The 16945-nt window shown below is 39.3% G+C and overlaps 1 protein-coding gene across 1 annotated transcript in view; it reads left to right on the forward strand.

Annotated features, from left to right (window-relative positions):
- Mesh1 (Metazoan SpoT homolog-1) overlaps positions 1–15293 on the forward strand; it is a 54852-nt gene extending 39559 nt beyond the window's left edge. Inside the window, exon 3 of the mRNA XM_090385538.1 lies at positions 14611–15293. Within this exon, the coding sequence (XP_090241664.1) occupies positions 14611–14991 (381 nt within the window). The 3' untranslated portion in view covers positions 14992–15293. The remainder of the gene's footprint in view (positions 1–14610) is intronic.
- The last annotated feature ends 1652 nt before the right edge of the window (positions 15294–16945 follow it).

The raw sequence follows: 16945 nt of genomic DNA on the forward strand, positions 1-16945 counted from the left end.
CTCATTTATTCATTCAACTGCCGTTTTCTGGAACAACCTTCCTTCATACGTATTTCCTGAAAATTACAGTCTACAGAAGTTCAAGTCCAATGTCAACAAATATCTTCTTTCGTCTTTTCAATCTCCAATCCAAGCACTGTACTAAGTACTATAAGTTCTAATACCTCTCATGTTTGGGGTGTACATATAAAAAAAAAAAAAAAAGCTGTCATCCTTCCAGTGTCTAATATGATTCCCCAAGAAACTAGCATATGTACTGTATAGTTACATGCAATGGAAATAGCCCTTGATCACATTAAAGACTGCAGTTATCAAAGGTATATGATATATGCTGATTTGTTGAACATTTTACATGCTCTATTATCAGAGTTATAACTCTCATCCAGTCATGTCCTGGAGTCAGTAGCTGTTTTTTTTTCTGTCTTTGAATCAGGATTTGACATCTCGCTTCTGCTGGATTCCAAGCCATGTTGGAAAAAAGGGATCAGGGGAAACGAATTAGTTGACACAACAGCCAAATCAGCCATTCCCCTGAATAGCCATTGCGTGTCGGTCCCCTATACCAACTACAGGCAAATAATACACATCAAATTATATTCTCAATGGCAAGATTCTTGGCGTGAGCAGGTCACAATTAAACTACATAACTACATCAGATTAAGTCCGTAATCATGCAATGGCAGTCCAATCCAAAGAGAGAAGTTGTTCAGTTCTGCACAGATCACAGTCATCTGACATGCTCCTTTTTTGCTGAAGGCAGATGATCTGCGTATGTGCAAGAATTGTGAAACTATTTGAACCATTTATCATGTTTTTATTGAATGTCTTATGTTTAGGGATTGCACACCTTTTATGTTTTACCACTTTTAATAATTTAGCTAACCATTTACACTCAGCCAGATTTTAGATGACAGAGACAATATGTCTGACATTTTTAACTTTATACACTCTATTAATCTATATACAAATATTTAAATTTATATTTTTATATTTTGTTATTTAACTTTAGCTTTGCCTTATTACTCTGTATCTTAGGACATCATATTTACCTTTTGACAAGGTAGCCTGTTTATAAGTTATCAAACATATATACTACTGTTTTTATTTTTGACAAATCCATGCTGTGGTGCATTATGACCTAAGCTGCCAATGTACCAGAAGAAATTAAACTAACTAAACTAACCCAACCAATCATGCAGTTTCAGTTATGTCTTTTTTTTTTTAATTTCAAGGCAAGTCAACAAAGTTGTGTGAATGAGGAATGATGGACAGAATTAGTCACTGTGCAGTCATTTAAAAATTTGGGAAAAAAGGGACTGATGGCAATTGATGAGGATATATGCTTACAACATTGGGGGAAGGATGCCCCTTCCTATAAGGTGGTTAGGAAGTGCAGCAGAATTTAAACGAGGGAGGGAGAGCCTGGAAGGCAATCCACTTTGTGGAAGATATACCTGTTCTTCACTGTGCATGATCTTGTATGATGAGTGATCGATGAATGATAGTTCAGTACATTGCCAATATCTTGGGCATCTCATCTGAATGTGTCTACCACATAATAACAGAGGGTTCTTGCTGTGTGAAAAAGATGTCAGCACAATGTGGCTCAAAATTGTTGACAACAGATCAAAAATGTACAAGAGTTGTCAAGTCAAGTGAATATTTGCATCACTTTCAAGTAGATTAAGCAAATTTCCTTGCTAGATTTGTGATCATGGATGAGACGTGGAGCCACCACTTTCAGCCAGAGACAAAGGAGCAGCCCAAATAGTGGAAATGAAGCTCTTCTCCATATTCAAAGAAAACTAAGTAGGTTCTTTATGCTGGCAAGGTAATGATATCAGTTTTGGTATTAGTATTAACAAACAATGTACAAAAGCCATTCTCATAAGGCATCAGCCAAAAAAAATAAAATAAATAAAATAAACCTTCCAATATCACCTGTCTGTTCTGTACAATAATTTTTCTAGTTCTTCCTTGAATTTATTCAAACTACCCACTTCCACAACAACAGATGAAAGCTTGTTTTAACACTCAACCACCTGCTGGCTGAATGTAAACTTCCACACACCTTTCGTGCAGCCATCCCATGTCAATTTGAATTTATGTCCTCTCACATGTAGTCTGAGAAAGACGCAGAATGCCATCAGCGTTGAGCTTACTCAATCCCTTCAAAGCCTTAAATACCTCAATCAGATATCAAGCAGGTGCCTGGTCTCCTGTGCAATTTGCAGAACCGAAGCCTTTCTTGGTAAGACCACTCTTTTGTTCCCATCACCTATCTTGTTGCTCTTCTCTTCACCTGTTCCAGCAGTTCTACATCCTTCAGACATGTATGCAGTATTTGAGGATGCAGCCTAACCATTGCCTTGTACAATGGGATAATAACCTCTTTATCCCTACTAGAAAAGTTCCTGTATATCAAGGGTGGCCAACAGGTCGATCAAGACGAATTTTAAATATATATAAAAAATAGAGTAGTCAAAATCTAAATGTTATTATTATGCACCCCACTGCATACGCTTATTACAAATCCGTTGAACCACGTGACTACTCTTTCTGCCGTGCAGTCGCTAGGCTTGTCTAGTGAAAATTCATGCAGTTATGAAGTGGAGAGCAGTGTATGTGTTGAATTCTTATTAAGCTTACTTAATATTAACAACAGGAGAGTACTTATACGTTAATTTAATATCCTTTGATTTAAAATGGATACTACAAAAAAAGAGTAAAACGTATCATTTTCATCAAGAGTCGGAACTAGAATACTTTTTTGTAATGATAAAAAAAAAATGTTGTTGTTTGATTTGCAATGCTTCCGTGGCTATACCCAAAAAAGGAAATTTAGAAAGGCACTTCAACGCACTCCATGGTAAATACCAATAGGATTTTCCACCTAATAGTGACCTTAGAAAAAATAAAATTACCACTATTTAAGCTCATACATTAAAAACAGATGGAGCTAAAGCAATGATGGGACATCTTAACGGATTCGTCGCATTGTGCCAAAAGGATGATGAATTCCTAGATTTTTTGAGTTACCACTGTATCATCCACCAACAAGTGTTAGGCGGACCAGGCTAGCCGGGTAGGTAAAGTGCCCCCCTGGCAACCCAAAGGTCGCGGATTCGAATCCCGCCTCGGGCTTGGATCAGAGTAGAAAATGCAAAAACTTTGGGAGGTTCATTATGGCCACAGAAGCTGATGCGGCAACAACTAACAAAAAAAAAAAAAAGTGTTAGCCAGCAAAAGATTAAATACTAAAAGTGTTATGGACATATCTTTCAAAAATTGTGAATTCCATCAGAGGAGATCTCTTTTCATAGGAGACTTTTCAAAATGCAACTTGATGAAAATGAACCAGATCTGATATTACGCACAGATGTGAGGTGGATGAGTCAGAGTAAGTTTCTACAGAGATTTAGAAATTTGCTGAATGACATTAAAAAAAATTGTTGATCAAAGGGTGATGATTATGAGCAACTACAAGATATGGAGTGGTTGTGTGATCTGGCTTTTTTGGCAGATTTCACCAGTAAATTAAGTGATCTGAATTTGGAATTACAAGGAAAAAATAAAAATGTGGGTGACATGATTAGTAGTATTTCTGCATATAGATATCAATTTTTAGCAACAACTAAGGATTTCAAAGAAAAAAAAATTCGATCATTTTGCAAAATATGCAAGGTCATTTGCAAAAATGTCCCGTTTTTAAATTTAATAGTGAGAAATATATTTCTGAAATTGAGAAAGTTGTGGATGATTTTGAAACCAGATTCAGTGATTTTAAAACAATTGAAGGCATTGTTCAATATATTTAATGTCGACTTAGATATGAAACAAATTGCAGAAAATATTACTTGAAAATGAAATTATTACATTGCAAAACGATATCTTCCTAAAAGCCAGGTCATCAAATAAGGACTTTTGGAAATATGTTTGCTGAGAAAAGTACCCAAATGTAAAAAAATGCAGTGAACTTCCTGTTTTGGTTCCACATATTTATGTGAATTGGCCTTTTCGTATTTGAAACAAAGACGAAGAATCGCTCTACTCTTACAGACTTGCATACAGAAGATTCTTTACGGTTGGCCTTATCACAGTATATCCCCGATTTTGAAAGCTTGGAAGATGACACGAAGTCACAAACTTCACATAAATTAAAAATTTAAATACGTATGAATTTAAAATAAAAATTCTTAATTGTATTTAATTTTAAAATTTATAAACAACATATTTCAATATGTGTTTAACTTTTTTAACCATGTGCAATGAAATTCTTGAGATGGTAGATTGCGGTACATTTTGAAGAACAAAAGTAGATCGCATCACAAATTAAGTTGGCCACCCCTGCTGTATATCATTGACAAAATCCCATGAACTCTTCTGGTAGCCTATCTGCACTGCTCAGAGAACACGATGTCTGACTGCCCAATTATCTCTTCCCTTTGTTTTTATTTTCCTCTATGTTGAGTGTAGTACCATCCAATAAATCTGGGATTACTGTTACCCATATGCAGTACTTTGCATTTGTTACAGTTTCAACTTCAATTACCATTTCTCAGCCATCTGCCTAATTTTTCTAGATCTTATTGCAGTAGTTTATGTAGATTATTGTCATTAACTGCTCTGCCAACTCTTTATAACGTCAGCTGAAAACTTAAACATTAAGCCTGATATACCTTCATCACTATCATTAGCATTAGTAGAGGCATATGATACAAGAAAGAAAAAAAACAGCATCAGCCAAAAAAAAAAAACCCATTTCAACCCATCCGGTCACCCTAAATGTTTGTTTAGTTCAGCCTTAAATTTATTTAACCTATCAACTTCCACAACAACAGATGGAAGTCTGTTCCAGCAATCAAGTACTCACTGGCTAAAGGTAAATTTCCGCACATCTATTCTACAACTGTCTTTCCTCAATTTGAATTTGTCTCCTCAGGCGATTAAAATCTGGGCAAGAGGAAGAATCCCAGCAGTACTGAGCTTACTCAAGGCCTTATACACCTCCACCAGATCACACAGGTGCCTAGTCTCCAGACACTGTAATATGCAAAACATAAGCCTTTCTTCGTAAGAGCAATTCAGTAATCTTGTTGCCCTTCTCTGTACTCGTTCCAGCAGCTCTACATTCTAAAATGAGGCCTCCAGACCTGTGTGCAGTACTCAAGGTGTGGCCTAACCATTGCCTCATACAAGGGGATAATCACCTTTTCCCTGCTAGAAAAATTCCTGTTGTTGTTGTTGTTGTTTGGTTTTTAGGAGCATTAGCAACTAAGGCCATATTGCTCCGGAATATGCGGTGGTCATTCCTTGACCTTTCCGCATCCTCCATATTTGGTGGTGACGGGCTCGAACCCCGGTCTAATCAAGAAGCGTGTGGTACGCACTGCTGCTCCTTCCCACCTGGCTACGGAGACGCCTAAAAATTCCTGTATATCATTGACAGGACACAATGAGTTACTCTTGCAAACCGTCTGCACTGCTCAGAAAATTTCATATCTGACTGCACAATTACCCCCAGGTCCTTTTCATTCTCTACCACCCTGAGTGTAATACTACACAGCTGATACATTACTCTGGGGTTACTGCTATCCATATGCAGTACTTTACATTTGTCCATGTTAAACTTTTTAGTTGCCACCTCTCAGTCCATCTGCTCAACTTTTCTAGATCCTGTTGCAGTAGCGCACTGTCATTAGTGTCATTAACAAACCTGCCAACCTTGTATCGTCTGCAAACTGAAACATTAAGCCTGATATACCTTCATCAATATCATTAATAAATACAGAAAACAACAATGGACCCAACACTGACCCTGGGGGACTCCACTAATAACATTAGTCCACGAAGAGCAGTGTCCATTTATTACCACTATCTGCTGTCTCCCACTCAATCATCCCTTTATCCATTGTAGCAACTTACCCATAATGCCATACCACTCCAATCTATACAGCAGTCTTCCATGTGCAACAGTATCAAAAGCCTACCTAAGATCCATTATCCAAGTACAGTGGGGTCTCATACGGCGAACACCCCATATGACAAATTTTCCGTACCACGAACCCGGGTTTTAACCTCTTCCCTTACTATTTTTCCCTATTTTTATGTCAAAAAAATACTAATTTTTTAAATAACGATTTTTATTGCTTTTATGCTGTGTAATATGTTGCTTGATTATGGAACAAATTGAAGTATTCAATGAGATATTCAGTGTTGTATATTCCTAGAATTATTATCCCGATCAGAACTGCAGTATTCTTCAGTCATTATCCATAATTAATTCTTCATTATTAATTATCCATAATTTCTTATCCATAATTAATTCTTGAAAATGAACGGACAACCTCATGCAGCACAGTTCTCAGGAAAGAACACCAGGCGACAACAAAAGCAAGGTATCAGCAGGCATCATCTGACGCTTGTCTTAGATAAAAATATTCCAAGAAACGCACCTACCGGCGAATGGCCACAAGAGCCATATTGTGATGAATGCACTACTTTACCATGCATCGACGGCTTCACTCGGGTGACCCTTCACTGCTTCTGACGGCTTCACTCGGGTAAGTATCGAAAGAACACAAATTCGTACATGACCACGAGATATCTCGGGATAATAATTTATGGCATTAAAATTCTAACCCGAGTTAACTCGGGATAATCAGGGAAGTGGTTAATACAAACACACCACACATTCTGTTTTATTCACCATGTCTTTCTTTTGTTTCAGGAAAGTTCAAAATTATTTGTTTTTTGAAAGTTTCTTTTGAAAAGAGTTTAAAAAAGATTTTGAAAAGGTTCAAAAAATGGGTCCTAAGAAAAGTGTCAGTGTAAGTCAGCCCAAGGAAACACTCAAGAAAATCACTATTGAAACCAAGAAAGATATCATTGCCAAGCATGAAAAAGGAGCTAGTGTAGGTGATCTGGCAATTGAATATGGAGTCAACAAATCCACCATTGGAACCATCTTGAAGAACAAGGAGACCATCAAGAATGTTGAGGTTGCAAAGGGAGTGATCAGATTAAGTACCCTAAGAAACCCCATCATTTGAAGAAATGGAGAACTTGCTGCTACTGTGGATCCACCAAAGGCAAATGGCAGGAGATACCATCAGCAAAGAAGTTATCTGTCTGAAAGCCAAGCACATCTATGCTGACCTGAAGGAAAAAAACTCCAGGGCCAAGATCTGAAGAATCTGAATTTAAGGCAAGCAGGGGTGGTTTGAGAAGTTTAAGGGAAGGACTGGCATTCACAGTGTCATAAGGCATGGGGAGGCAGCAAGTGTTGATAAAGAAGCCACTGATAAATTTGCCAAGAAATTTCAGAAGCTCATGAAAGATGAAGGATATCTACCACAACAGGTCTTCAACTGTGATGCAACTGGGCTTTTCTGGAAAAAAAATGCCCAGTAAAACCTACATCACAAAGGAAGAACAGGCTCTGCCAGGCCACAAGCCTATGGACAGGCTGACCTTCCTCTTTGCTGCCAATGCTAGTGGAGACCTGAAGATCAAGCTTCTCTTGGTGTATCATTCTGAAACACCAAGAGCATTTAAGAAGTACTCAATCGTCAAAGGTAAACTTGGAGTCTACTGGAAATCTAACCCAAAAGCTTGGTTTACTAAGCTTCTTTTCAAGGACTGGGTGTCTTGAAGTCTTTGCATCTACAGTGAAGAAATACCTGGAGGAAAAGAACTTGCCACTGAAAGCTGTTCTCACCATGGATAATGCACCTGGCCACCCACTTGATTTAGAAGATGCCCTGGAATTGGAGTTCAGCTTCCTAAAGATTGTTTTCTTACCTCCCAACACTACACCAATGGACCAGAATGTCATAGCACACTTAAAGAAGCTCTACACCAAAGCACTTTTCACCAGGTGCTTTGAAGTTTGCCATGCTTCCAGCTTCATGACGTTGAGGAAATTTTGGAAGGAAGAATTTAACATTGTGCATGCCATTAGACTCATAGAAAAAGCTTGGTGTGAAGTGTCAGTCAGTAACCTGAACTCTGCCTGGAGAAACCTGTGGCCAGCCTGTGTTCAAGGAGAAGAACCTGATAATGGAGTCCAAGTCATGAAGGACATTGTGGCAGCAGCTAAGGACCTGGACTTGGAAGTGGAAGAAGAAGAAGATGTAGAGGAGTTAATAGAGGAGCATGCAGTGCAGCTGACCACAGAAGAACTGAAGGAGCTGCATAAACATCAGGTTGGGGAAGCGGAAAAAAATGTTTCCTCAGAGGAGGAGAAAGAGGAAAACATCACCAAAGGTCCAATGCCTTCAGCTACTATCAAGAAGATTCTTCAGGATTGGAAGAAGCTTCACAACATGGTGTTGGAGTGGCTCTCCAACACAGCTAAAGTGAACAGAGTGGGGACCTCTACAATGACATAGTGCTTCACTACTTCAGGAGCCTCTTTAAAAAAGAGAGAAAAGCAATCAACACTGGATATGTTTATTTTTTTCGTATGATGTGATCAATACACGAAGGAACCAGAATCCCAATTCCTCTGCCACTTGTCAATGAATAGACTTCTGATTCTTGTCATTTCTATTTTAGTAGGGCCGTTATGGGTTATGGCAATGCCCATTCTGTGGTGGTATTTTAGGTAATGAAATTCTACTTCCAAGTTGATTGGAAGTGTTCCCATTAGAACCTGCAGGTCACAAGTGGCCACTGTCCTACATGCTCTGGACTTGGCCAACAGCCGTCATGACCATTCTGCCTGCTGAAGATGTCTGACAGGGGCAAACAGGCTTGCTCTGTGTCCCCAGGCTCCTGCTGCATAAGTGAGTATGGTACTATCAGTGTTTTATAGTAGAGGTGGAGTGTTCTGGGTTTGAGATCCCATTCCTTTTTGGCCACTTCTTATTTTTCCTATTATCTTCTTAGTTTTGTCCTTTAGATAGATGGCATGCGGGAGAAATATTAGATTTGGGTTTACTGTCATTCCAAGGTATTTAGTTTTCTGTGTTTGAGTTAACCTGATTCTGGCCTATCTTATTTGCCTAACCCAGCGTTTCTCAAACTGTATTCCGCAGAACACTAGTGTTCTGTGAAAAATCGTAATTAATAATTAAAAAAAACAAATAAATTTTGAAATTTTGTAGCGTACACCACTTTTGTATCATTATAATTTTTAACATTTTTTTTGGTTATTAATATACTGGCATAGACTAATAATCAAATAGACTGCGGAACACTTTATTTTGGCAGGCTTTTGTATAGAGAAGTATGCATAGAGGTAATTACATCTATGAAAAGTAGCCATGCAATGCAGTGATCTAATATGCCATTTGTATGCAATTTAGCCTGGAGTACACTGGTTGAAGGAGAGGAGGAAGCGAGCCAATATCATAACTGAACTCACTTCCTTGTATAATTTTTTTTTGATAATTATTAGTATTTTGAAATATTATTATTAAAATATATGACCATGGATTTGTGGTTGAAAAAAGGAACTTTAAAATGAGAAGCAAAGTACTTCTGGTAATGCAAATGTGGTCGATGAAAAAGAATACAATATTGTCACACTTCAAAGTGAGGATGAACAATCGCAGCCTTTTGTACCCCAAAAATCCGAATTGAAAAAACAGGAACCAACTAATAAAAGACCAAAACAAAAGTAAAATGACACTTATTTGAATTTCGGCTTTACATGTTTTGGAAATAAAGATGCTCCTGATGCACAGTACATCATATGTAATAAAATATTAGCGAACAGTTCTTTGGCTCTAAACTTGTGTTTCGTTAAGTGTTCCGTGAATATTATTATTATAATTAATATCAATTTTATTTCTAAAGAAATGTCCTTTTACAACTATCCAGCTAGAGGACACGGGTTACATGATAATAATGAATAAATATTGCCATATTATTTACAATTTATATACAGAGTGCTCAAATGAATTGATACAATACATGGCCTAAAACAGCATCTAATTACATAAATACATAATCGTAGATACATAAATAGAACAATGTGGATAATATAGCATCTCAGAAGTTATATCACCTACAGTTTGACCAGGGCATATGTATCTGCCAGAGAGGCAGATCTGTACGTTTTGGCCTTGCAGAGCTTCTGACAGTCAATAGATAGCCTGTTAAATATTTCCTTGTTATCCAGGGAGGTCATGCTACTGAGCTTGGATCAGTATGACAGTGCACTGGTATGAATTATATTACAATCTGACAGTCTAGCAATGATATCCCAGATATCAGGTGAGCTTAATTTTCTGGAGAGAAGCTGGGCGAAGATCACGAGGTTCCTGGAGATTATATGATACGTCCAAGGTAGCATATTTAGATTAGATTAGATTACTTTTTTTTTTTAGATTACATTAGATTAGAGAGCATGACAGATTTTCAGCTTGTAGGTGGTAGGCATGCAATCTTATTTAGCCATTTTAAATCAGTATTCCAGGGATAGGAACCTGGTTTGGTAAGATGGGGGTGCTGAGGACCAAATCGTTGAGGCATACAATGGAAAATATGTTGTGAGATGAAAAGTGTTCTGTGACTAAAAAAAGTTTGGGAAAAGCTGGCCTAACCTAACCTAACAAGTAATTTGTTTTTCCTATTGAGACTGTTAGTTTATTGTTGCTGGTCCATTGGGCTAAGTCTTGTATGATGTTGTTGCCTCTAGGGATGCATGTGATTTCCCTGCAACCAGGATGACAAGGTCATCAGCATAGGCAATGAACTTCGTTTGTGGGAATGATTGTTTGAGGCATTTGTCAAAGACCATGTTCCAGCAGAAGGGTCCCAGAATGGATCCCTGTGGACATCCACTTAACTTCTTTGCTGATCCTATTATTATTAGTGGCTATCATGACCGGTCTATTGGTAAAGTAGCTGGTAACCCAACTTGTACATTGAGCTCGGCCTTCCTGAACCTCGCCAAGATGCTTTGCCACTAAAGGGTGTCAAAAGCCCCTTTTAAGTCCACAAAAGAGCCCAAGAAGGTACTTCTGCTCTGTTGATTTCTGTATCTGTTGTAGCTGGTATATTGCTTGCTCTGTACTTTTCCCAGGAATAAATCCATATATTGGGACTCTGCTGGCATATTCTTGCTGTTGTATATATGTGTTAGTCCTGCAACCATGATTTTCTCAATGGGGAATTCCAATCCATCAAAAATCCTATTTTCCAGTTCCTCCATGGCTAAATTAGCTACAATGGCACTAGTGGGGGAACCCATGGCTGTGCCATGGACCTGCTTATACATAATATCTTGAAAACCATAGTAGTACTGGAAAGGCAAAACTCTACACCCTTACAAATGTCATCAATATTTAAAAGAGTTCTGACATTTTTACCATCGAGAGGAGGACTGCAACTTCCTGATTGGTAGCTGGAAGCACTTTATCCTGCGGGTCCGTAAGATTTTAGAGATCTGTTGTGATACGCCTAAGTAGTAGGGAATAAAGGCGGTGTTATTGCTACAACGGTGGCCCTAGGGTGTGCTTGTGCAGTCATGGGCCTGCAGGTCACACTTATCTAGGGCACTGGCAGGGTAGCCACATCTAGCCAGATCTGTTTTTATTTTAACAATCTTATCACGTCTTTCATCCATTGAACTGGAATGAGTCTAGGCGTGGGTTAGTAGGGCTCGTGCTTTACCGAGAAGCTGGCTATGAGCGTCTACTGACTGGTAGTTGGTGAATTGGCCACCAGACATTGGTTTGCGGAGAACTGAAGTTTTTAAATGCGTGCCCTCGCACCAAACAAGAGTATCTAAAAATGGGAGAGTATTGTCTGATTCCAGTTCAATGGTGAATTGAATAAAGGGTGACAGAGAGTTCAGGTGTCGCAAGAGTCTGTCCTCTGACCGCGGGGGAATGACGGCAAACACATCAACATAGCGACACCAAAAGGCTGTAGGATCTGGTAATCCATGACCCTCCAGCTATTCCATTGCAATGTTTCTGTGACCGAGCTGATGGGTGCACCCATAGCCGTACCATGAATTTGACGGTAGAGGAATTCACTGAACATGACAATACCATCGGTCAGGCACAACTTGAGGGCGGTGTAAACATCATTGACAGATAGTGAAGTTCTGCTGCTCAGAGTGGGGTTGTCGAGAAGTTGTTTGGCGCACGTGATGGCTAGTTGGACGGGAACCGACATGAATAGTGACACCACGTCAAATGAGGCCATAATCTGATCTTCTGAAATGGTAACACCGGAAACCAGGTGTAGGAACTCTCTCTGCTCTTTGAAGTCGTGTGGACAGTGTTGCCTACCAGAGGTGAAAGTAGATTGGCAACAAATTGACAACTCATGTCGGGGAGCCACAGCAGGAGACAACAGGTCATAAGGGGACAGCTGGCTTGTGGACCTTCGTCAGACCTTAGAACTGTGGGAGTTGGCATCCGGAGGCATGTAAATGCCAGTGCATTGACGCAGAAATCTTACCAGACAAACGAACCGTAGACCAGAGTGTGACTTCGGCCTCCCACCGCTCCAAGATCTTAGTTGGGAGGGTTGTACACTGGTTCGTAAACCGAGGTGTCTTGAAAAAGAGATAAGGCTTTCATTTGGTAGTTCGATGAATTCAGAACAGTGGTACAGTGTCCGTTATCTGCTGGTAGGATGACGATGGAATTCTCTCTTTTCAATGAGTTGAGAGCATAGATTTGGCATTGGTTAAGATTGGAATTAACTGGACCGGCACGCTGTAGGATTACCAGTCGAGGCAAATCGTATTTGCCGTCTCTTCAGGTAAATGTGTCAGCGATGCCTTGACACCCACGGCGAGTTCTGTGGGGGCAAGAACGGTGAACTTCATCCCCAGGGTTAGGAGTTCCACCACCTCATGGACAAGTGCCTGTCACTTTACTTGAACACAAACTGAGAGCAGTCCACGATAGAGGCTCCTTGCACACAACTGATTGCATGGGCCTCACAAACTAGATCGTTGAACTTGCCCTGTTGTCATAAGCAAAATCGGTCAAATTCCCGGACCACTTGGAAACAAAGCCTGGACAATACTGGAATATATGGAGGATGGGACCAGGTCCCTAAGTTCAAGCTTGAGGACGGTTTTGCTGATGAAGACAGCTGGTCCAGATTTGAAGAGTTTTGAAACTGAAATTCCGACAGGCACGTTGCATACGTTTGTGGGGATACGGTGTTCTGTAGCAGAAGCCTCTTGGAATGATGCGGTTAGCCTTGCACCGGTGTGCGAATCGAAGATGTTGACTATGGTGGGCTATGAAGAGGAAGCTTTTCTGTAGCTTTACAACAATCTCTTATCTCTATTAGCAAATGTTCGATAAATCGATAGGACACCATGAATCTTCCTTGCAACCTGTCTACAATGCTTGGAAAATTTCTTGTCTGACTGTATTAAAGCATAGCTGCCACTTTTCAGACCATCTCTGAAGTCTATCTATGTCACTCTGCTTGGTGGTGATCATTAACTACTCTACCAGTCTTTACATAATCTGCAAATTTAGACATCACACCCTTTATTCCTTCATCGATGTCATTTCAAAAACAACAGTGGTTCCAATACTGATCCTCGGGGAACCCCACTTCTTATATTAGCCCAATCTGAGGAATAGCCATTTATCACAACCCTCTGCCTCCTGCCCCGAAGCTATCCTGCTATCCATCTAAGGATTTCCCCTGTGATTCCAACCTGTTCCAGCTTATAAAGTAACCACTCATATGGGACTGAGTCAAATGCTTTGCTGAAATCTATATAAACAATGTCAAAATTCTCTAAATCCAGCTCATGAGTGACCCTATAAAATAGCTAACGAGATTTGTTAATTTTTTCTTTACAAAACCATGCTGCATTATCCTTCAGAATTCCATTTCTATCCAAATGATCCCGAGTTCCACCCTTGATCATTTTCCCTACTACTGAAGTTAGACTGACTGGTCGGTAATTTCCCACTACACTCACTATCAGGCAAATGAAGATATAAAGGAGGCTCTTCTATAATTATGCCAATAGCAATCAAAATACTTTAAAATTCAGAATTAAAAGTTTTCTGAATTTCAGCTTCACGCAAGGCCTTCAAATTCCAACTTCTGCCTAACACAGTGGGCTCACCTTTTTTTTTCTTTACAAAATTGTCATATGCTCATCTTTAGTTTTTAATTGTTTAATATGCTCATCTTTAGTTTTTAATTGTTTAATATGCTCATCTTTAGTTTTTAATTGTTTATTGGCCTTCTTTTGACTTTCTTTTTATTAGATAGTATGAACCAGAGCTGTAATGCTCAATATGTTCTACGTTGATATCAATATTTGTAAAATAATAAGAGAAGTTTACCTCATAGAATACTTCTGTATGATACTCTCCAGAAATTAAAATGAAAAACTTACATTAGAGTAACAAATAATTAAAAAAAAAAAATTAAAAATCAATTTAATGCAATTAAAAATAAGAAAATTAATTAAGAAAATTTAACAAAAAAAATTGCAAAACGATTTTCTTTCCTGAAGTTGCCAACGCTTTTCGACTGTACGTCGTGATCACAGGAATGAAAATTCCTGTGAAGTGTTCTGCGTACTATATTGAGGTAAACTTCTTTTTATGTGCACAATTCAACTATCTGTTTTTTAATTTTTTATTTCTGATATTATAGGCAGCCTTATTACATGATACTGTTGAGGATACTGATACTACGTTTAATGAAATTGAAGAACACTTTGGACGAACTGTCATGAATATTGTAGCTGAAGTAACAGATGACAAATCATTGGATTCTCAGGAGAGGAAAATGCTCCAGATTAAGAATGCACCAAACTGCAGTGATGATGCCAAATTAGTGAAATTAGCTGACAAATTGTATAATTTAAGAGATCTAGAACAAGGCCCTCCAAAAGGATGGTCTGATAACCGTGTCCAGGAATATTTTATATGGTCAGCTCAAGTTGTCAGAGGTTTAACTGGCATTAATGAAATTCTAGAAAAGAAACTGATTGACCTTTTTCAGAGAAATGGAATATCTTCTGAATTATTGTAAAAATAATTTACATATTAAACATGTAACAGTATTTTAACAAAATCTGGAAATCAGTAATTTATAAAATTAATTTATTTCTGAAAAAAATACATTTTGTAATTACAGTATATGTCGGTCATGGATGTTGACAGCTAAAGTAGGCCCCAGTAAAAATTGCATGCTGGCCCCCTCCCCGTATGTGTAATGCAGTGTACTCAGTGATGTCTCATAGCCTTAGTTGCGTTGCTTGTGTGTTTAACTCAAAGCAACTAAGGCTATGAGATACAGCACCTAACCAAACTGTGGTGCAAAGTGCATGACTGCCCCCCTTCCTTCCTTGTGTTTGTATACATGTTTGTGTCTGCATCAGCAAAAGGTCAATCTGCTGAATTAAATATAATAAATCAATAAGATAAAATTTTTTGTATTATTTTAATTTTGTAGAATTATTTTGACAATTATTAAAAATGAATTTACTGTATTTTCTGGACCATAATATGCAGTTTTTGTTCTGGAAAATGTTGCTTAAAATTCTCCTGTCTTGTGGTTATTAGGTGCATGCAGTGATGTCTTTAGTTCCATTTCCAGTTGCCATTTCTCAGGTCATCTTGCTTATTTTTGCAGTAGCATAACCTAATTATTGTCATTAACTACCCTGCCAATCTTTGTATTTGTACACTGAGTGGACAGAAATCATAGGATATCTACCTAGTAATGGGTAGGCCCACTTTTCACCTGGATAAGGGCAGTCACACGGTGAGGCATTCAGTCCACAAGTTCAGGAAAGCGTTCCACAGGTATTTCCATCCATGCTTGCTGCACTGCTGTCCATAATTCCGTTGCATTCCTGAGTGGAGGATCCAAAGCTCGAATGGATCTTTCCACAGCATCCCAAAGATGCTCGACATAGTTCATGTCTGGTGAATGGAGAGGTCATTCCATGGTAATAAAATCTACAGAATGCTCTTCAAACCATGTTCTAGTCACCACAGCTGTGGGGAGGTGCATTGTCCTGCTGGAAAAGTCCATTGCCCTGTGGGTGTACGATGGACATGTAACCTGGACCGTTCAGAGATGAGTCTAGACTTACCAGAGGTCCCAACGTAACACACCTCAAACCATTACCGATCATCCTCCTGCTCGAACAGTTCTTTGTTGACACGATGGGTGCATAGTTTCATTCGGTTTCCACCAGATGTGGCACCTCTGTAGCCAGGTGGGCAGGAGCAGCGGTGCGTAGCACACGCTTCTTGATTAGACCGGGGTTCGAGCCTGTGATCACCAAATACGGAGGATGCGGAAAGGCCAGGAAATGACCACCGCATATTCCCGGAGCAATATGGCCTTAGTTGCTAATGCTTCTAAAAACCAAATAACAACAACAACCACCACCACCAGATATGCACCCTCCCGTCCACTCAAAATAACTGAAAACTGAACTCTGGATCAGGAGACCCATTTCCAGTCATCCAAGGTCCAGTGCCAATGTTCTTTTGCCCAGGTGAGGTGTAGAGTGCTGTGTCGTGCTGTTAGCATTGGGACTCTGGTGGGTTGGTTGCTCCCATAACCTATTGTGGCTAATGATCGCCTGATGGTCTTGGTGGAGATGTTTTGGGCACCTCCTCCGTTGAAGTCGGAGGTGATTTGTGCTGCTGTTGCTCTCTAGTTGGCCGAAACAATGCGAGACAGATGTCGACGGCTATGTTCACCAACCGCCTTTCTCCGCCCAAGATGACATGTTATTCCGGAAATGACGTATTCCCCATACACTCTTGATACTGTCGAACGAGGATAATGCAATTTTTGTACCACCTCAGTAATAGAGTGACCCGGGAACCTACTATCCTCCCTCTTTCAAAGTCAGTTAACTCACGATGTTTATCTGTACTGACATTAAATTACCGTCTATGTGAATGCAGTATACTTATATACCTGCCAAGCGGTGGGTTCATCCACTAGCAAGAGGAGTGACAGC

This window comes from Mastigoproctus giganteus, chromosome 11, assembly GCF_048544385.1.
Source record: "Mastigoproctus giganteus isolate SK-2022 chromosome 11, ASM4854438v1, whole genome shotgun sequence".
Taxonomy (NCBI): domain Eukaryota; kingdom Metazoa; phylum Arthropoda; class Arachnida; order Uropygi; family Thelyphonidae; genus Mastigoproctus; species Mastigoproctus giganteus.